The 20,823-nt window shown below is 38.2% G+C and overlaps 6 protein-coding genes and 1 non-coding gene across 8 annotated transcripts; 1 reads left to right on the top strand and 6 right to left on the bottom strand.

Moving 5' to 3' along the window:
• Positions 1–400: 400 nt before the first annotated feature.
• On the bottom strand, positions 401–2,362 carry LOC121776337. Its single transcript, XM_042173512.1, has 2 exons — positions 1,775–2,362; positions 401–1,131 (listed from the first exon to the last, which is right to left on the bottom strand). The coding sequence occupies exons 1-2, from the start codon at positions 2,304–2,306 to the stop codon at positions 545–547; spliced, it is 1,119 nt and encodes a 372-aa protein (XP_042029446.1). The 5' UTR covers positions 2,307–2,362; the 3' UTR covers positions 401–544.
• A 1,372-nt stretch (positions 2,363–3,734) lies between these two features.
• Positions 3,735–6,285, bottom strand: LOC121775831 (protein HEAT-STRESS-ASSOCIATED 32-like). The gene is made up of 5 exons (XM_042172902.1): positions 6,037–6,285; positions 5,391–5,582; positions 5,068–5,278; positions 4,118–4,341; positions 3,735–4,024 (listed from the first exon to the last, which is right to left on the bottom strand). The coding sequence occupies exons 1-5, from the start codon at positions 6,157–6,159 to the stop codon at positions 3,914–3,916; spliced, it is 861 nt and encodes a 286-aa protein (XP_042028836.1). The 5' UTR covers positions 6,160–6,285; the 3' UTR covers positions 3,735–3,913.
• Positions 6,286–9,552: 3,267 nt separating this feature from the next.
• Positions 9,553–9,995, bottom strand: LOC121777891. The gene is made up of 2 exons (XM_042175229.1): positions 9,864–9,995; positions 9,553–9,777 (listed from the first exon to the last, which is right to left on the bottom strand). The coding sequence occupies exons 1-2, from the start codon at positions 9,993–9,995 to the stop codon at positions 9,553–9,555; spliced, it is 357 nt and encodes a 118-aa protein (XP_042031163.1).
• Positions 9,996–12,659: 2,664 nt separating this feature from the next.
• LOC121776180 lies at positions 12,660–13,815 on the top strand. The gene is made up of 3 exons (XM_042173327.1): positions 12,660–13,096; positions 13,166–13,371; positions 13,442–13,815. The coding sequence occupies exons 1-3, from the start codon at positions 12,998–13,000 to the stop codon at positions 13,689–13,691; spliced, it is 555 nt and encodes a 184-aa protein (XP_042029261.1). The 5' UTR covers positions 12,660–12,997; the 3' UTR covers positions 13,692–13,815.
• A 1,604-nt stretch (positions 13,816–15,419) lies between these two features.
• LOC121775988 (oxygen-evolving enhancer protein 3-2, chloroplastic-like) lies at positions 15,420–16,422 on the bottom strand. The gene is made up of 3 exons (XM_042173107.1): positions 16,108–16,422; positions 15,691–15,986; positions 15,420–15,610 (listed from the first exon to the last, which is right to left on the bottom strand). Exons 1-3 carry the CDS (start codon positions 16,376–16,378, stop codon positions 15,512–15,514), a joined length of 666 nt encoding a protein of 221 aa, XP_042029041.1. The 5' UTR covers positions 16,379–16,422; the 3' UTR covers positions 15,420–15,511.
• A 438-nt stretch (positions 16,423–16,860) lies between these two features.
• On the bottom strand, positions 16,861–19,115 carry LOC121776291 (sulfite exporter TauE/SafE family protein 2-like). Of its 2 annotated transcripts, none has more exons than XM_042173459.1 (4): positions 18,289–19,115; positions 17,598–17,726; positions 17,372–17,521; positions 16,861–17,304 (listed from the first exon to the last, which is right to left on the bottom strand). In XM_042173459.1, the coding sequence occupies exons 1-4, from the start codon at positions 18,952–18,954 to the stop codon at positions 16,996–16,998; spliced, it is 1,254 nt and encodes a 417-aa protein (XP_042029393.1). In that variant the 5' UTR covers positions 18,955–19,115; the 3' UTR covers positions 16,861–16,995. The 2 variants fall into 2 exon arrangements, with proteins under 2 accessions (XP_042029393.1, XP_042029394.1); XM_042173460.1 differs by having other exon boundaries at positions 17,196–17,321.
• Positions 19,116–20,494: 1,379 nt separating this feature from the next.
• TRNAH-GUG lies at positions 20,495–20,566 on the bottom strand. The gene has a single exon. It is a non-coding gene; the product is annotated as a tRNA-His (tRNA).
• Positions 20,567–20,823: the final 257 nt, after the last annotated feature.

Here is a 20,823-nt window from a genome sequence, read left to right on the forward strand (position 1 = left end):
GTTTAGTTAACTTTACTGGATACTAGTGTCTAAAACGACAGTGTTTCACAATTACTTTTGCAAGGATTTTCTGAAACAAAAGTTTAACTTACAATTGAAAGAAATTTTAGAAATAACAAAAATTCATATTTTATGAATTCATTTTATTTAACTACACTAAGTACATCGAAAAATTGGTGAGGTAAAAAAATACTATATGAATATTTTTTTTTTTTTTGTAAATTAGTGTAAGTTCAAATTCTAATGTTGAACATCAATTTTTCAGGTACCTTTGTAGAATTGAAATGTATCGTTGGTATGCTCTTGATCGTACCTTTTCTAATGGTATATTGTAGTATATAAATTCACATTTCAATTAAAAATGAAATTATAGAGTTCCGTGACATCACCTTTCAAGCAATTTTGAATGATAAAAACCCAACATTACTATAAAAAAGCCATCTTATGAGATAGGAAAAAATGACATTACACAGTTTTTCCAAGAATGGAGTATAAGAAGCAGCAGAATTAATGGTATGAAAAACTATCAAGTGGAAGACTATGTTCAACACTTATATATGACTACAAAGCAAGGAAGCAGAGCTCTGGGGCTGAGCAAATAGAGCTCTTCAATGTTGGAGTGAGCACCAACTTTCCCAGCAACCGAATCAAAACCGGATTCAACAGCCATTTCGTCCATACTCTCGACCGGCCTATGCACCCTTCCAGCTACCACTCTACAAACTACGAGGGCCTTTCTCAACGACGAATCCCCCTCCACCATCTCAATGGCTCTCCCACTCGTCGAAGCAGTGAACACTCCCTCTTTCTTTGCCACGAACCCGTCTCTTAGGATCTGGCACACCCTGCATTTCTCTGAAGTGCAGAGGCCGGACGACCCCTTGAGGCCGAGGCTGCACTCCACTGTCGCACCGTGGAATCTCAGCAGCTCGTTCCCATCGGCCAGGCAACGGGGATGTTTTTTAGCTAGCTTGTTTGCTCTGATTTTCACTACCTCTCGGTATTCCTCAAATTGGGCTAATGTTCGTTGCATGTTGTGCACCTTCAGAATCCTCTCGATTTTGTCGAGCCTCGCTCGACAGATTATCTCCACGATCCTTCGGGAAGAGTCTCCCTCGCCGAGTTCACTAACTAAAAACACAGAGACAACGACTTTCAGTAAGACGTTCATGCAAAAACAATTAAATATTAAGTACTTATACTATTCGCATGCTTTTGCTAGAGTACAAAAAACTTAAATCTTAAACACTTGCACTATTCACATATACTTACAATTAAGATTTTTACGAATTTAATTAAAACAACTACTACAACTTAAATAATTGAAAAAAAAAATCATAGTTTGTATAAAAAAAATTTACTCCTTAGGTATGAACAATAGAATTCTCATTTTAACATTTCGGTTCGTCCGTCGATATGAATAGTCTCATTTTGCTATTTTGATTTACATTCCACAAAAGTAAGATTTGCATTTCTCTGACATTTTTCATGAAACTAAGTGGAGACTCTTATTTGTGGAGGAATGAAGTACATAATTGAAAATGCATTGGCCTCTGGAGTAAAACTAAATTAACTTTTTTTATAGTAATTCGGATTTTATAATAAAAAAATTTTTATGTCATGTGTCACACATTAATTGCCACATAAAAGCGTGCTTAGGAAGTTGTGGCAGCATGCTTTAAGCACGCAAGCACATGCTTTATCCTCCCTAAGCACGCTGATGCCGATGCCCTCGGACTCGGAACCAAACCACATTAACTGAAAAGTTGCAAACCTGCGTGTTTCGAGAGATGATGCGCCTCAACAGCTTCCCATCTAACAAACTGGTCGCCACATTTAGGGCAGAAGGGGCCTCCGAACGAAGATCTCGGCCTCGTCGAAGCAACGCCACCCCTCCTGGACGATCTCCTGACCGGGCTGCCCAGGACGACCGGTTTATGCCCCACACGAAACCCGACAAAATCGGAGCCTCCGCGTATTTTCAGTTCACAAGTAGCACTATCAAGCACAACATGATGTGTTATCGGGTTGTGAAGCTCGCTGCTTCCGATGGATCTCGGGCTGCTGATCCGCGGCTGTTTCTCCTCCGTATGCCTCTTGCTCCCGTTGATCACGTCTTTCAGATTCGCGATCGACCTCGAACAACCACACCGCCCGCTGCCAACGCCACCCGGCTTCTTCGTGCTCAGATTCTTTCTTCCCGTGTCCGGATCGTGGACATCGGCTTCCTGTGATCGGCATTTCATCGACCTTCGCAGACCGATCCAAACAGGTGGCATTTTTGGCTTGTTTGATTTCTTGATCATAAATATATATTCACAGCGAGTGTGAAGAGAGAATACATGGAAAACATTGATGTGGAAGATATACGCAATAGTGAGTAAATGAGGAAATATAGAAGTATTTATGGTTAATATATATTAAGATTTGAGACTGTAGATATGAAAGATTAGGCCACATATGGTAAGGATTTCGAATGACATTGCACGTTTTTTTCGAAATAGAGCAATACAGAAATTAGCCTGCCAAAATAATAGGAATAAAAAGGTCATTATTTTGAGATAAAATATTGCAACAAGAATGGATAACTCTATTCAATAATTCAATCCCTTGGAAATCGAGGGACCAAACTCGCCACCTAATTTATTAAATTTATGAAAGAGATGCTTTCTCTAATGTGAGTTGTTAACAGAAAATGACAGTTCTTGTGTATGTGACAAATATAATAAACACATATACATATAAATCGTGCTTGATTTCGAAGAATTTTACGTAGGGTTGAACTCTTGTACGCGCGGGTCAAACTCGATCCGGACCTTGTTTTATCTCCATGTTAGCACCACCAACCTAACTAGTCATCAGTTCTACTGGGAAAAAGCAGGACACAATGATCAAGACCTGCCCAAAGACGAGCAAATCTGACACTATTAAACCAATTTATTCAGTTCAATATAAATGTCTAGGTTCCTCAATTCATTGAGAATCATTATACGAGTCATGCAATAAAGTGCCCGAGGAAATACTCTCATTTATGATACATTTAAATGCTCTACCAACCCAGGCCATGCTTTACATTAACTAGGCACATGCCTTCCTGCCCAGATTTTTGCCCACACAGCCCAAAAATTATCAGAAATTCAATTTACCAACAATTGCCATAAGTTAGGATATTAATTAAATTGAAACTGTACGGTCTTATCTTGATAATCAGTGCCTCATAAAGCCTAATCAACAAAAATCATCACTCATACAAATTAATATAACATGCACTGGACCAAGATACCCAACAAACAAAACTGGACAAGATGTACATTGGAAAAAAAAAAGGCAGAGGAAGATAAGACCTGTTTAACAAGAGAGATTGAAAAGTAAAGATCAATTACTTCATTAGGGCCACCCAGAATAAAGGTGCAACAGAACATATTGATATAAAAAACAAACAATTACAGCCAAGTCATATACACATCACATCCTTTTACTTCCCAAAGTAGAAAACTGCATTCATCCTTAATATGTCAAAGCTGCATTTACACAAGCAAAAGTTACAATGTTTTTCACATGTGTTCTCAAGAAATTAACTTTGATTTCAGAAAAGTGGTGTTCAAAGATCTAATTTGATGTATGCATAGAGCAACCTGAGCTAAGTGACCACTATACGGCCACAAAATAAAGCTCAGCGGAAGTTCCCCTCTGCTCTATTCTACAAAGATACAGTTAAAAATCCACAAAAAGCATACAACCAGATATATAGTATAACATTGAAGCTATTATGATGTCTCAAACACACAAACATTACAAGTCGAGGAAGCAGGTCCTACTACTTGACACGATTGAGAATATAACAAACATATCAATGCTTACAAACTTTACTACTTATGACTGCGGTGAAGAACTTTTACAACAGAGCACCAGCTTAGAACCGGTAATATGATGAACCAAGAACAGATACATGATCCTTGCCCAGGTTACAGCCGCGGAGACATTCCAGATCCATGACTTGAGAATGATCCACAAAAAGATTTACCTTAAGACATATTAGACACAAAACGTTAGACATGATGCAAATTAAAAAATGAAAAGGGAACAGGTATTGGAAAAGGGGATTAGAAGAAATTACATGTGGACCATATTGTTTGATAAACCATTCAGATGTCTTAGGATTTGATGCTTCAAACATGGTTTTTTCAAGACCCAAACGGCTCACGACTTTTGCTATAATGTCAGCCCTCACAGAATCTGCTTGCCTACAGACATCATCAGCATCAATCATTATCATGTCTGCTCCAGCTTCAAGGCACCTCTCTGCCCTCCTAATCAATAGATTCACATCCTCAACAAGCTCTGAAGAATAAGGAAACAAAATTAGTCTGTGTAGCTTGGCTGATATTGCACCATAACCTTCACTATTTATGTTCTGATCTCAGCTTAGATATTAAAGCATTATGTGAGGGATCTTAAAACTATCGAGTATTTTATAAGAGCCCATCTATCTAACTTCATCCAACAGGTGATAATCCTACTGTGACTAGTCTAATATAAAGACGATTAACACAATTAACATAAAGATGATAAACACATCACTGCAGATTAGTTGAGTGACTGACTTAATAACCTGACTTCTAAACGCATTGATTTTTGGTTCATGCACGTTTAGTGAAGCAGACGGCTATTATCATATGGAATGATCTACTGAAGGATATAAGTATATTAAAAGGCTATAAAAATTGGAGATCCAAGTGTCTCTTGTAATCTTATTTTGTCAACCCTAATCTTATTTTGTCAACCCTCTTGCTTTAGCTATTTGCTATAGTGATTTATACCTTATTAGTAAATCCAAGGATCCATACCAATAGAATGCTTTCAAACCAAATAATCTGATGCTATCACTTTCCACAAAAGAACTTAACAGAGAAAATGTCCTCAACCCTACCCCTTCCTCTGAGAGCCCTTAGTCCTATGAAATGCTTGACGTATAATATAGGGATTACAGGTGCAACTTCACTAGTAGAAGTAGAACACTAGATAATCCATGGTGCAATTATAGCTCTAACAAGTTAGAGTGCTCACCAGATGTTTGCTGCACAGGGACCGTGTAAGATCCATATGCTCTGTTACCACTCATAGGTATATCTGACTTGTTAAACTTCACAGCAAACAGAGGCTTAGCTCTGAGGCCCCCCGTTTTGACAAGCCTCACATATCTCAAAAGAATCTCTTCAGGAATTCCAAGTGAGCCAGCATCTATCTCAATGGTATCAAATCCCAACTCTTTGCATTCCTAAGACATAATTGTATATTACTCACAAGGAAAAGTAGTCAAATTATGATATGTAATTGTATATTACTCATAATTGTATATTAACTCACAGAAAAAACTTCAACAACATTACCTCAATATATTCTTTGAAAGCAGAAGGACCTCCGCGCTGTAGGTACTCAGCCCAGTCACCGCTGCTGACGTACACATTGTGCTTATGCGCCAGGTCAGTCACTTCTTTGATGTAACTCTTAGGCATCAAACTATGAGAGCCTCCAGCAAACTTGAGACCATCAACAAATTGCCCCATAGAGTCAAAAACATCCTGTGCCAAATAGGTTCTTGTCAGTTTACTGAACTATTAACTATGAAATTGATACTGGAAACAATATTGCCTCCATTTCTTGAGCAGAAAATTGCACAATTCGACAATCTATTGTAGTCTAAAGTAGAATTTCTATTAAAACATACGAAGCTAAGCCACAGATCTTCTCGAACTCATCATCATTCCATGCACACAAAATTAAGTCCGAAATTTGAAGAAAAACTGAAATGAATAAATCATCATGCGAAACCGTCACCTCTGATCTGACAAACATAGGGATTAACGAGTAGTAAAATATAAGAAGGAGAGTGATGAGCTTGAAGAAACTTGAAATTGAAGCACTGCTCATACCACAATTACCAGTTACCTCAAATACTTAACACAAACAATTTAGGACGGAGAAATTAAAAGGAAATAATGCAGCTATGATTCAGTGGATCAAGGGTAAAATTACCTGGAGGAGATTTTGGGAGAAAAGAGAGTGATGAGGTCCCCTCATTTCGGTGACGCCATACCTCCTAGGCTTCTCCGGTCGATCTTCTTCTTCGAAGAATGTCTTCCACCGATAACTTGCCATTTTCTCCACTCCTTTTACCCCTTATTTGAGACCGAGTTTCGATATGTGATATGCATTTGATTTGAAGGTGGAATATAGCTGACATACAAAGAGGAAGGAGAGAACTTCCACTGACAGTTGTAGAAGTCTGAAGCACCTTCTGGAAATATTTCATTTTATTATTTTAATGGATAATGTTAAATTCATTCGAAATTCCTTTTCTTTTTTGAAAAATGGCAATCTTTATTCTGGTTCTATGAGCTAAGATTAAATTCTATATTACTAATTCATGATAAGTGCGTTCAAAAATTAAATTACAATAATAAAAATAAAACAATTTCTCTTTAATTAGCAACAACGTGTATTTTGCGTGAACAATTAAGTAAATAAATTAAACGGAAATTGGTCTCTAAAACCATAAACTTTGCTAAAAAATTGGTATTTCCCATGAACTTTAAAATTGTATATAATATCACAAATTTTGCACTTTGTTTGGTATTTCCCACGGCATGTTTATTAGTATATTTGACTAACTTACGAGGCTTTTTTTATCACACAATTAAATCAACGTGGTTTTCAACGGGACTTTTTATCCTACATATTATACTATGTTTATCAGCTACATTCAACCCAACTCAACCATCCACTTTTACAATATTTAATTAATTTATATCTCCTCCACGTCATTATTATTCATCCAACCCAACCATGCATTTTTTTGATAGTTTATCGATGACCATCCAACCACACCATTTTATATTAATTTTTATTATATTTTATAATAATACTATTACATAAAATATTAGCATTACACAATAAAATTTATAAAAAAATACAATAAATGACAAACTAAAAATTATAAAAATAGATAAATAAAAAATATGAAATTATAAAGAGAAAAGATGAAATTATTTTGTGTACAAAACTATAACAAATGTGGTCTCTATTTATAGAGGATGAAAAATTATGAATTTTAGTATAACTTTTACAAATTTTTAACATAACATGTAAAAGATATATAAATTTTTAAAAATAAAATACCAACCAATGATATTATGCCATTCGGCACAATCTCATTGGTTAAACCAATAAATGACATGGGCAACCAAATGGTTGGAGGTTGCCCACCTAGAGACCACGGATGAATGAAGAGAGAGGGAGACCTTCAAATCCATTTTTTCTTTTTTTTTTAATTTGGTAATGACATGGAGGTCGGCCTAGGGGTGGGTAGGTACGATAGACCTTACCAAAACCACCCTATCGTATAAGAGCTCTTTCTTCTTTTATGCCAAGAAGTTAATGGAATTCCAAAATAATGAAGGAGAATAGATTCATTCTAATTGAGGGAGTGACGCATAATGTTTGTGCGTCGTTCAATATCGACGCACAATAATTATGCGTCGTTAATTAATGACGCACAAGGATTATGCGTCGTCTAACGACGCATAAGAGTTGTACGTCATTAATTAACGACGCATAATTATTGTGCGTCGATATTGAACGACGCACAAACATTATGCGTCGTTAAGTCGGTTTTTAACCCCCTCCGGGCAGACGCAGATCACAGAACGAACATTCACACACTTTCATTTCCTCTCTCGGCGATTTCCGGCGTTTTCAGGCGATTTCCGGCGATTTCTCCATAAGATCCGGTAATTTGTTAATCAATTTAGCTATATTCGACATTATTCATGTTTATTGTGTTTTCATTTGTTAGTTTGACCCAATTTATACAAATTAGGGCTTGTAGGAAAAATGTCCTTAATTGTCGTTGTTTTAAATGTCTTTGATGCAGAAATCATGCAAGTATTTGTGAGTTTGTATTGGGGTGGTAGAGTAGTTCAACTACCACATATGGGTATTGGTTATGAACCACCTCGTCCGAGGAGCTCCATCATATTAAATTCAGGTGTTTCCTATTCTGAATTGGTAGCAATGATCTGTGATGCGATGGGAATAGATATGAACCAACACACAATTGAATTATTATGGAGACAATGTATAGTCGTTGCTTCCGGTATGAGTTATACATGTTCTCTGATTTGCAATGATGACAGTGTGATGTTTATGTTCAACAATGCTCAAAATTCAAGTGGGTGTATTGAATTATTTGTTGAGTATTCACCGGTGAGGAGTGCAGAAATCCCACCAGTTGTTGATTATGGTATTGGAGCATCTGCGAGGTTTGAACAAATGAGTTTTGACTGTGGTATTGGTTCATCTGCGAGGGTGGACCAAATGAGCTTTGATCGTAGTATGAATGAGCAGCGAGATGTTGTAGATGTTGTAGATGTTGTAGATGTTGCTGATGTTGGGGTTGGATTGAATGATGAGGTCGATGCTGCAGATGATCTTGCTGAGCCAAGGCCACTATCTGAGACAGAGGCAGACCCCGATCTCAGTGATGGTGATGGTGCTGATGATGTCGGTGCTAGTTCTGATGATGAGATAGTACCATGTAAACCTGTTATGCAAGGTGAACAACCACTTCCGGAATACAATCCTAGTGGGTTTAGATTCTTTCGTGAATTACCAAGTCGTCCTTCTGGAGTATCGGATGATGTGGTTGGTAATGAACACAGCCTTTTGTATTGGAATGAGAATGAGCCGCATCGGATTGTGTTGGGAACAAAATTCGATTCCAAGCTACACGTGAAGACTGCTATTACTATGTGGAGTTTGTGGAATGAAAAACAGTTTAAGGTTGTCGAGAGCAAACTAAGAAGGTGGCATGCTGTATGCAAATTTCCAGCAGGAACGACAGTAACAGGGGCAGGCATCATCAGCACCACCGACGCTGAAAAGGCGAGGGAATGTAAGTGGGAGGTTTCGGTTACACAAAGGTCGCATGACGATATGTGGGAAGTTAGGAAGTGGAAGAATCGACATACTTGTATAGGCCATCGTGCTAATAGAGATCATGCTAACTTTTCATCCCCAATGATAGCTCTGTTGATTCGACATCATGTGCGACAATGTGCCGATTTCAAGGTCTTCTCCATAATAGCTGATGTTCAAGACAGATTTGTGTGTTAATCAGTTATAAGAAGGCGTGGTATGCAAAGAGAAAGGCTATAGAGTTTGTATACGGTGGATGGGAGGAATCGTTTAGGCAGTTGCCAAGCTACATGTTTGAACTCCAGTCACAGAATATGGGCACAATTGTTGAGTGGAAGCATAACGATCTGTTGAGTCAGAGGCGTACAATGGTGTTCAACTATGTTTTCTGGGCATTTGGGCCTGCAATACATGCGTTCCAGAAGGCCGCACCGGTGTTAACAGTTGACGGGACTCACCTCCGAGGAAGATTTAAAGGTAAGTTGCTTGTTGCTTGTGGTTTTGATGCTAACAAGACATGCTTGCCTATTGCATATGCTGTGGTGGATGAAGAAACCAATGACAGTTGGTCGTGGTTTATGGATCGTGTCCTCCCGTCCGGACACCCGGCAGTCCATGACGAAGAGAAGTTGGTGGGCGTGGCGGCATGACCACATTTCGCCGTTGCGATGTTGGATACTCCATCACATCAGTATGGTCCGTCGTACGAAGCGCCTCAGCAGCCATTGCACGAATCTGCCGTAAACGAGGGTCTGTGTCGTGTTCAGAGGTCAAATGCCATATCCCCTGAATGGTCTCGACCTAGATAGCACAAATACAAAATCATTACAATCAATCTATACAAACTTCAAACTAAATACATTATTATATAAAAAAACATAACATACCAATTTCATCATAGAAGATGCTGACTCGTTCATCCCAACCGTTGACTGTGTCGCAGGTTGAACTAGGTACGACACTGTGATCCTATTGAACCACGCCATATAGCCCGGATTAATGCGACCATCCATGCTCATCGTGGCATGATCAAAATTTGCTTGGAACCTGTGGTGTCTGAAATCCCATTCTTCAATGTAGAATTTATGTACCTTAGCTCAATCGGCGCCCTTCCTCCCACGGCGGTGACTCTTAGACAGATGTCCGGCATTATGTAGCTTCCTATCACAATACTGAGGAATACGCTGGTAGCGGTTGAATTGTCGGCAAACGCGTCCAGCCTCGTGTGCCTCGACAAATGACCAGCATACCAAATATGTGTCGCACAAGTAGGATGCGGTCGAATCAATGCAGTAATCGGGCAGGATACAATCTGTATATGGTGTCCACAGAAACTACAAAAACATAATATCATTCACACAATTAATTTCATACTAGATTAATTCATTAGCTAAGCTAACAAAAATAAATTTCACCTGGCCCGGACGAATCAATGATAACTGATCACGATAATGAGCTACTGAATGTTGGGGCGCATTTCCAATTTCAGTAACTCCGTACCACCTCCATCGCTCGATCAATGCAGTTATTAGGTCATTGTCCATCCTTCTTGGCCTTCCACATTCAATCACACCTCTGAACCCCCAAACATCAAGCCAATGCATCACATCTTCATGTATTGGCAATGCCCAAACCTTACTATCCGTCCTACGAACTCTCAACACATTTGTTGTGCCATTCGCCAACAATGAGGCTGAAATATGTTCGTTTTGATGAAACAGTACGGATGGATCCTCAGGTCCATAACATAACTGTTGTTCAGAACTTGCAGATGCCATCTACTTCAAAACATTCACCCAACATATAATAGCATAAGATAACTATAATTTTCACATTTTTGCACAAGAATATATCTATTTTCTGCACTTTGTGTATATAATTTCAATTGAACCACTTACTTCTACAATTGACCCTAAATTCATGTGAAACACACAAATACGCAACAAAACAACACAAATAAGCAACACACTAACAGAAATCGTCCGTAAATTGAGCAATTTCATATAAACCCTAACTTTACTAAATTAGGGAAAATCTCCATAACTTCAGCAATTATTGATTTATGTAGCCAAATGGATGAATAATTACCGAAATATGTTTGGTATTTGGTTGAAATCTGTCGGAAAACGCCTCAAATCGCCGAAATCGTCGCTGAAATCGCCCCTCCTTCGCTGCTCGCTGCGTCGTCTGTCAATTACGAGCATTCTGCCCTCTTAATCCCGATTTACGACGCACAAATAATATACGTCTTTAACGAATGACGCATATATGTTATGCGTCATTAAATAACGACGCATAAATTTTATGCGTCGTTTATCGACGCATATTATTTGTGCGTCTTTCAGTAAAGACGCATAACATTTGTGCGTTTCATTAATAACAACGCACAAATGTCATGCGTCACTCACTATGGGGGAATTCATCTATTGCTCTTCATTAAATTGGAAGTAATTTAACATGCCTTCACAAAAGAAGAATTCTTCCTATCGTATAACTTATCGTAAATTCGGTATGCGAAAAATCATACCTTAACCTTACCAAAATTTTCGGTATACCGAACTTCGGTATATCTTATTTTCGGTATGGAGAATTTTCATACCGATACCGTACCTCATTTTCGGTATACCAAAATTCGGTATACCATACTTTTGTTATATACCTACCTTACTTTCAACATCAATCAAAATTGAATATTTGAGTTTTTAGAATGCTATTTATAATTTATAATTTAAGAACTATATTTTATTCATATTATATTTATATTTTACCATAGATTTATAATTTAAAAATATATAAAATATATTTTATCTATAATTATATTTGTATTTTAAGGTATATACCTTAAATTACGGTATATACCGAATTTCGGTATGCCGCGGTATATAAAAGTTCATACCTTTACCTTACCAAAATATTTTGGTAAGGTATCATACTGTACCGAAAATCATGGTATACCAAAAATTCGGTATTTTCGGTATTTTTTCGGTACGATAAGACCGGTATTTCGATATTTCGGTATTTTTCCCCAGCCCTAGGTCGGCCTCCACCAACCCGATAAACTTGGTCTTATGAACTCAAAAAGTGATTTAAAATATCATAAAATGTATCACGGTTACCTACGTAAAATAAGATTTTGATGAAAATATCTTATTTGAGTGAGTTTGGGAAATACACCAAACAAAATGCAAAATTTATGATATTATAGACCAATTTCAAAATTAATAGGAAATACCAAATTTTAGACAAAGTTCATAGTTTTAGAGACCAACCTCCCTAAATTAAATGAAAAAAACGAAAGAACAAAACTCGGAGAAGGACACGTAGATATTTAATTGTTTGACAGTTAACTTTCTTTTATTTTCTGCAATGGATAACTTCTTTGTACATAAGTTTTTGAAAATGCAAAGATAATTTTTGCAAGAGAATTGAACTCACATGCATTTATTATGCCTTGTTTACTGTGACTTCATTATTTACTAGTAATTATTTGATTTTCACTACTAGTAATTCTCAATAATTTATTTTGAGGCGAACTCTCAATAACCCAATTGATGGGCTGATGGGTTCAATTATCTGTGCCTATTTATATCATGTAGTAGTACATAAATAAAATATTCAGATTGTTATACAATTAAAAATAATCAAAATCCAAACATTATAGTAGTACTAGTTTTTTTCAGATTATCTTTTCACAAGGAAAAATCACCTACTGTCAAAGATAAAATACAATTGTATTATGTCAATAATAGGAAATACTACTATGTTTAAAGGATGAATAGAGAAGATGGAGATGGAGTAAGGTGTTTGCAGCACTAGTCTGGAGATGCACTGCTTTTCTTCCTCGCCATGAAACGAATCCATCCCACCATTAAAGGTAGACAAAAGAAACCTTTTCTACTCCAAGAATCAAACCCAGCTAATCCACCTCCTCTTTATTCTGATTCCTCTACATTCAACATAGATATATACTCAAAGCCTCAACAGTTCCAACATCCAATCATTCTCAACAGACAGCCAAGCCATGGCCAAGAACATGGATTTCCTCGTATGTCTCCTCATCATGGCTCTGGACATCATAGCCGGGGTTCTCGGCATACAGGGCGAGGTTGCTCAGAACAAGGTTAGTCTTTCCATCTCGCTCCCGCTTCAATTGCTGTAATAACATTAACATAAGGCTTGATGTGTACAGACTCAAAACCTGAGGGCGTGGATATTCGAGTGTCGGGATCCAAGCTACGAGGCTTTCAAACTTGGGCTGGCTGCAGTGGTGATGCTCTGCCTGGCACACATTGTAGCCAATTTGCTGGCGGGATGCGTCTTCATCAGCTCCAAAGAAGAACTCGACAGGGCTTCGCCAAACAAGCAACTTGCTGCTGCCTCCCTCATGATGTCATGGTATTTGATTATCTGATTGATTAGCTCGGTGATTCCAGACACTGTTGAAACTAATGGTGGATTCTGACAGGATTATGTTGGGGATTGCATTCATCCTGCTGATATCGGGAGTGTTGTCAAACTCGAAAACAAGAAAGAACTGCGGGATAAGCCATCAACAGCAGCTGTCGATTGGAGGGATCCTGTGTTTCATTCATGGACTGTTTGCGGTTGCCTATTATGTATCTGCAGCTGCTGTTCTTAGAGATGAACGGAATCCGCATCAACAACACAACCACGCCCACCAACCCAAACCAGATCAGCAACCACTTCCTGCCTGATTTTTCTCATCTTCCACATTCCTTTCTTGGCCTTGATGTTTACCAATAGTTCAGTTGATTTTCAACTAGTCATCTTCACATGATTCTTTCTTTTCATTCTGGAAAATGACATTCTGACCTTACATATCTAGTAGTAATATATGCTATTATGTTATGCTTTTCTGCACATCAAAACCAAACAGTTCAGCTTCCCAATCGATATAACTGAAATGATTACATACATACGAACAAAACACGATGAACAATCAAAATATTTTAATGAACCTATCGGTTCCAAGAGCCTGCCTTTCACCAAATCATCTTCCAGATTTGGTCCAAACCATGCTATGGCAACTCGGCAGGCCACATGCATCAAAAAATGATCAAACTATCTTCCAAGGTTGTGAAATATTACTATATCCCATAGTCAAAATCCCTAACTAGAAGTCAGCACTTGAAGGACAGATGATAGTAAGGAAGAGAACAAGAAAGTTCCCCAAATCAAGGCAGCATAACAAGCCAGATGAGTAAACACACAGTTAAACAAAAGAAATAACTATTCATTCAGAGTGAGAATAAGGAAGTAGTACTATTTTCTTTGGAACAATGAACTTTCTACAAAACCAACTCACCTAGGAGCCAAACTTCCATTGGCATTAACATGGTTTTTCGACAAAGAAATCGATACATACTGAATGAGTAATTTAACCATGGAGTTCGATAGCAAAATATAAATAGAAGCCAACTAACAAAGCTCAATTGGTGTATATTGATAAGGGAAGAAAGACACAGAAAAAAGTAACCTTCCTGCACCTCAGTGATACCTCTCATTCATAAATTCCAAATCAAATCGATTCAAGTCCACTTGTGACTTGTCCCCAATCTCGGCTTTTGCCAATCCAGACTCCCTACTACCTTCGCCCAAACTCAAATCAGAGAGGGGGAAGGCTACAGCAAATCTGGATTAGAAAAAGTTGAGAGGGGGGACTCATCGTTCCCTCACCACTCACACCCATCACATTCACCACCTGATTTCCATTGTTAGTAGTATTATTTATAAATTCATGAACGAGTTCAAATCTCGTTCATGAATTTATCAAGACGGATAATCAAAGATAGAGAAACCGGTTAATATAAGAAAATTTGAGAGTGAATTACATAAATGCAGTAGGTGGCGGCGGTTGATAAATTGCACGTGTAAAAAGTTAAATTGTGTGATTAATTTATTTTGTATTTTAGGTCAAGAAAAAAAAATTAATTAACAATTGTTTTCAATGTTGAAAAATGATTTTCTAGTGCTTGAATTATACTCCGTATTTATAAAACTTATCCCATGATCTTTTTACTTTTTTTCGAATTCCACTATGGTCGTGACTCGTACTCATATTTATTCGATCATCCATAACTTTTCTGCAATAAACCTTGAAATATGCGCTTTAATTTTACGATTTTCAACTAATTGCGTTTATTGTTTTAGATGTTACCGTTACGGATAGCTTGAATCATATTTTTCTATTTTTTTTTTACTTTTATCGCAATCAGTTGTTAATTTTGTGATCTCGGCGATATATGTACATGTTAAATCTCCATTTTTTTGGTAATTTTAAGAGGTAACGTGAAATTATTAATGATTGGTAGTAGAAGATTTGCTATCATATTTTCATCAACATTTCATGTTTCTATCATGTAAATATATCAACATTAACTACGATACTCGTTTAATAATATCATTTAATGCACAAGTTATAGTTGAAATAGAAACAAGATTACTTAAGATTCATTTAAATTAACATCCCATTAACTAAAAACATATTCTTACAACATTGTACAAGTAGTAGCATCTAAGCAAGCTTGGCAAGAACGTCATTAAGCGTAGATACAGCTATGGCATAATACTTCTCTGCATCAGAGGGGCTCTTGATCTTCGCAGCATAATCCAGCTGATAACAAACAAATAAAATCACATAAAATCAGTAGCTGTGAATGATGAAAAAGGCGAAGAAGATCGTAAAGAACTAACGTTGCTGATATCTGCGAAGAGCTTGCCCGTGAGCTCCTTGAGAGATTGCTTCTCTTCCTTGGACTTGGCAGAAATGATGGTGTTGAGGTCATAACGAAGGTACTCCGCCTTCGAACGAAGGTCGTTCTGCACGTACGGCCACGCCTTCTTCTCGATCAACGACTTCACACCAACGATTTCCTTCGCGGATTCCTTAGCTCTCGCTGCTGCCTCCGCCGGTGCCAGTGGCTGGATGAAAAACCTGTTCTTCAATGGCAAGTCAAAGTCTCTTGCTTGGTCCGAGTTCAAAGTTCCAGCTGTCACAATCACAACACTATATTAGTTTTTAAATAAAAATTGATAAAATACGAGAGGAGATAATGATATGATAAAACAAAACTATTGATTATAGACGGAAGCAAAAACTGGGCTACTTACGTAGGCCACCGGAGGGAGGCGGTGGTCCTCCGATTTTTATAGGCTTGGCTTCAGCGAGCACTGCTCGGACGAAGGAGCCGGAGACAATCCCAGCAGCGACAAGCCCCAGCATGGCGCGGCGGCTGGTCTCGGTCTCGCCTTGCTGCGCGCGGATGCTGAATCCGGTTCTCGCGGCGGAGGTCCTGTTCAAGCGGTTGGATTGAAGGCTGCCTTCGAGGACCGCCTGCGAAGAGCCGCGTAAGCCAGCCATTGAAGCCATAGCTTGAGCCATTCCTCAAAATTGTTTTTCTAGTTTGTTAAAAATCAAAACAAAAAATATCAGTGTTTTTTGAGAGTATAAATGAGATGAGGAAGCGCCTTATCTGAGTTTGGATATGCAATCTACCAATCAGTCTGCAGTATCGTGACACTGTACGCTCTTCTAGCCACTAGACTTGTGCCACGTAGACCTTAATGATTTTTGTCATCAATTTCCTGTCTTTTTGTTGATTCCAAAGTACTAATGACTTAGTAACATATGTGCAATGTATTATAATACTATGATATTAGTTAGATGTTTTTATAAAAAAGTAATCACATAGTAACACCATGGAGTGATTCACCTAACTTTTTTTAATTGGGAATTCACGAAACAATAAACTAATATTGAGTAAGAAATTAATATGTTATGTGATACCAACTGTTTTCGCAAGCTAATATAAATGAACCATCTCCTAGTAATACATGCGCAAATATTTGGAGGCGAATACAAAGTTGAGCAATTTTAATTTGGGTAACATATAAGCATAGTAACACATTGCTGTAAAGGCTATATATTAGTACATGATGACTCTTCAAAATAATAAAAACTCAACAAAGCAGGGAAGTAAAAAAGCTAGGGGAGACAAGTCAGCATGGTTTCTTGAAGCCCATGTTCTGGCCAGTTGTGTAACTCCTCCATACATCTATAGCTCCAAAGCTAGTCATCAAAAGGATACTCAGAGCCATCACCGTCCCCACAGAGAAGACGATGATGGAGGGACGGCCGTGTCTAAGTATTGCCTTTCGTATCATGGTCAGTCCAACGAGTGAGGCAACGAAGCAGACTGCTGCATACGTTAGAGCAGCATAGATCTGCTTCATGCCCAACAGCAAGTACTGGAGCGCGGACATGCTCGATGACACGAGTACCATGAAAGAACACGTCGCTGCTGTCACCTACGCAACAACGTAAACTAGTCAAATAATATGACTCAGTTTAACCAATGCTCTAGCAACTACTTACTTGAGGCTCAATTCCCATTTGAAGGAGAATTGGGCTTATGAGCATGCCACCTCCGATTCCGAAAACTCCACCAAGAAGGCCGGCTAGTAGGGCCATTATTGGGAACACAAGTTCGCTGGATGGCCGTCTTCTCGTTCGCCCTCCGTTTTCCTTTTGTCATCAAGAAAGAGAGAGAGAGAGTTAAATAGTGGTGGAAATACAGTGTGTGTAATGTTTGTTAAGACACCTGTTGAGTTGAAGCAGTAGTACTACTCCTGCGGAAGAGGATCCATGAAGTGAAGAAAATGGCAAGAGGAATTTGCATAGATGAGATTATCCAGTACCCTGTTCCACAAGTCTTTATCTCAATTATACCCTGCAAAAGATCAGCAAATGCTACACATTGAGTGAAATTTGTGCAAGACAACAATGGAGTTTATAAACCAACTGAACTCTCTCAAAATAGACTAATCTTTTGAAATGAGTTATCTTGTTTGGTTTGTAGTATTTGTGCTTTCATTGAGTGACCTAACGGTTCTGGCTGGTGGCGCGACCAACAATGACATTTGAGAGCTAACTCAGAGCCAGATGTGGTCAACGAGGACGTTGATTCCAGTAGTGGCCCACAAAAAAGGAGATCTGGTGAAGGAGTCAACCGTGACCAACGATGACATCGATCCTTAAGGGGGTCGATCGTTACATGAAAAAACTTGTTCAACGTCAATTGTGTAACACAACAGATGTGGAGTTTGCTAGTTCTCATGATAGGTATTCTATGACGATGTTTGAGAGAATATTGAGGATAGTGGCTTAGGGGAAGAGTCAATCATGATCAACGAGGACATTGGGTTCACTCGAAGTGGTGGCTTGGCAAAAGAGCTATGACCAGACTAGTGTATTTACAAGGTGAAGAAGTTTATATATATGGTTACACGTACTTGTCCGTAGCGATTTCCACGAATGAGATACAGGGCAAAGAAGGAAAACCAGATGAGGACCAACATCCCAACGGGCACCCACGGAGTCCGGACCTCGGCTTCGGCTTCGGCTTGATCCGCGGTAGCACACAACAGGGGCATTTTCGTAATTTCACAACCGTTCTCCGATTCCAACCTCCAGCACGCAGCCCCCGACCTGCACGTCTTGAAGGTGCATCCGGCGACGAAGACCACGAACATAAGCATGATCAGCCACTCCGGGAACACGACATTCAGCACCACCCCGCAGCTCACGCCCAGCAGCAGCCACGGCTGGCACAGCAGCGCCATCTCGTAGTCAATCAGCCGTCTCGCGGTGCCGCCGCTCCTCCAGAGAGTGTAGGACGCGACGTTGGCCACAGAGCCACCCGTTACCATGAAAGCTGAATACGTGGATGCTGTTTTCACGTCCTGGCCGCCGACGATGGTCAGGATGGGTATGAACAGGCCCCCGCCGCCGACGCCTCCCGCGCTGGAGATGGCGGCGGCGAGGGACGACAAGCCTGCGACTGCCGCCGACCGAATACCGATCCCTTCGACTGTGTTTGATGTTTCAACCCCAGATTTACACGAAGTGGAAGACAAGATGGTGAGGAGGAACAGACATTTGAGGAATGTATGCCTCATTTTTTTTTTCCTGAAATTTTGAATTCTCAAAACCTTGAATTTATAGGAAATTGGCAATCTGGAGATGATGAATGATTTGCTGGAATCTACACAATTTCAGTTAGAAATAGCGAAAGATTAAGAGAAACTACAATTCTGGAATAAGGATTGCAGGTTAAAAGTGGTACCGGAATTTGGAATTAAGCTTCCTAACAAAAACTAAGTGACTATCTATGTATTTATAAATTAAATATTATGCCCGCAGGAACGTAGCGCAGTTGGCAACGGAGGGGCAGATCTTGCTGCAATAAATTAAATATTACTCCACTCAAGTGATTAAATGTCTCATTTTGGTTATGACACCATGTTTCTAAAAATGTGAAGAAAAACGAGTGAAAAAAATTAGTCCGAGCTTGTTATTTCTCACTAATGAAAAAATTCTTGCTATATTAATAGATTGAAGAACAAATTTGGTGGGTGTGCTTCAAGAAAAACTATTCTCGAGGAACTTGAACCTCTCGAAGTTGTTGCTGAGAAATTACGAAAAAAAATTTATATCATGATATTATTTGCCGAAATTTTTCATTGGTGGGAAATAATAAACTCGCGGTAAAGTTCGTGATATTATTTGTCAATTTCAAAGTTCGTCGGAAAAATCCACAAGTGGTATCTATTTTTGGTTTTTGGTTTTTTTAATGAGGTAGTATCTATTTTTTTACTAACAATTTTTATCCCTTTTTTATCTCTCACATTTTAACAATTTTGCATTAAAATCTTTATTATTCTCAAACTTTTTTATTTTTATGGAATAAATAAAGTAACATTAAAATTAGTCATTTAGTGAATAATCCAAATAACACAATGGCGAACAAGACACTACATTACTGAAATTCAAATAACAGAAACCTTGGGCCTGTTTACCTAAAAAATATTACTGAAAAGAAACGCATTAAATCGAGAAATTCAGTAATCTATCAATTCAAATTTTAGGTAAGTAGTTTAGTGCGAAATACTATATGCACACGCGGCAACAAATGATTATAGTAATACTTATCTAGAAAAAACCCCTTTTGCTTTGGTATTCTATGATCAGATAACTGCAATATTGAATTTACTAGTACCAATTTACCATATTGTCGTCTTTTTATTGATCTAGCCCTACCACCTTCTTGATTTAAATAGATCCAACTGATTGATTTAACTAGTACCAATTTACAATACGTGCCATAAATTGCCATTGTCAATTTTTTTTCATTTTTCTTGAATATTTATTTATTTTCATGCACAATATCGTATGACTTCCCTACTACCTTCACAGGTGACAAATGTTGTTTATCGCGTGTCATTAAATTATGAGAAAATATATAACCATGTTTTGCCAATTTTTAATCTTAATTGAGACTAATTACTTTGACACGTCAAATGCTGTCATGAAACTCTCCAACTATTTGGTGGTTTGTAAATATTTCACTCTGTCTTTACATTTATTTAATTAATAAGTAATAAATAAATAAGAAAATGAGTAAATATACCCAGAGGTGACGTCTGAAAAAAAAAGAAATGTGGCTGCTGGGATTCGAGCCCAGGTCTCCACGGCCACAACGTGGAATTCTTACCACTAAACTACAGCCACTTTGTTGCATAAAAACAAATTTAAATATGTATTAGATCATTGAATTCCACTTAAGACTATTTTTCTAATAGGACATTAGTGCAACTATATTTAGGCCCAAAGAGAAATGTACTTATTTACATCTGGGCTAATGAAATCGCTAGGCCCAAAATTTGTCCATCTGGGCTGGACGATGCAGCTTCACAAAAATATAACCTTATTAATACTAAAAAATACTACTGACACATTCATTTTCTTTTTTGAGATTGATCTATATG

Source organism: Salvia splendens, chromosome 18 (assembly GCF_004379255.2).
Source record: "Salvia splendens isolate huo1 chromosome 18, SspV2, whole genome shotgun sequence".
In the NCBI taxonomy this organism is placed as follows: domain Eukaryota; kingdom Viridiplantae; phylum Streptophyta; class Magnoliopsida; order Lamiales; family Lamiaceae; genus Salvia; species Salvia splendens.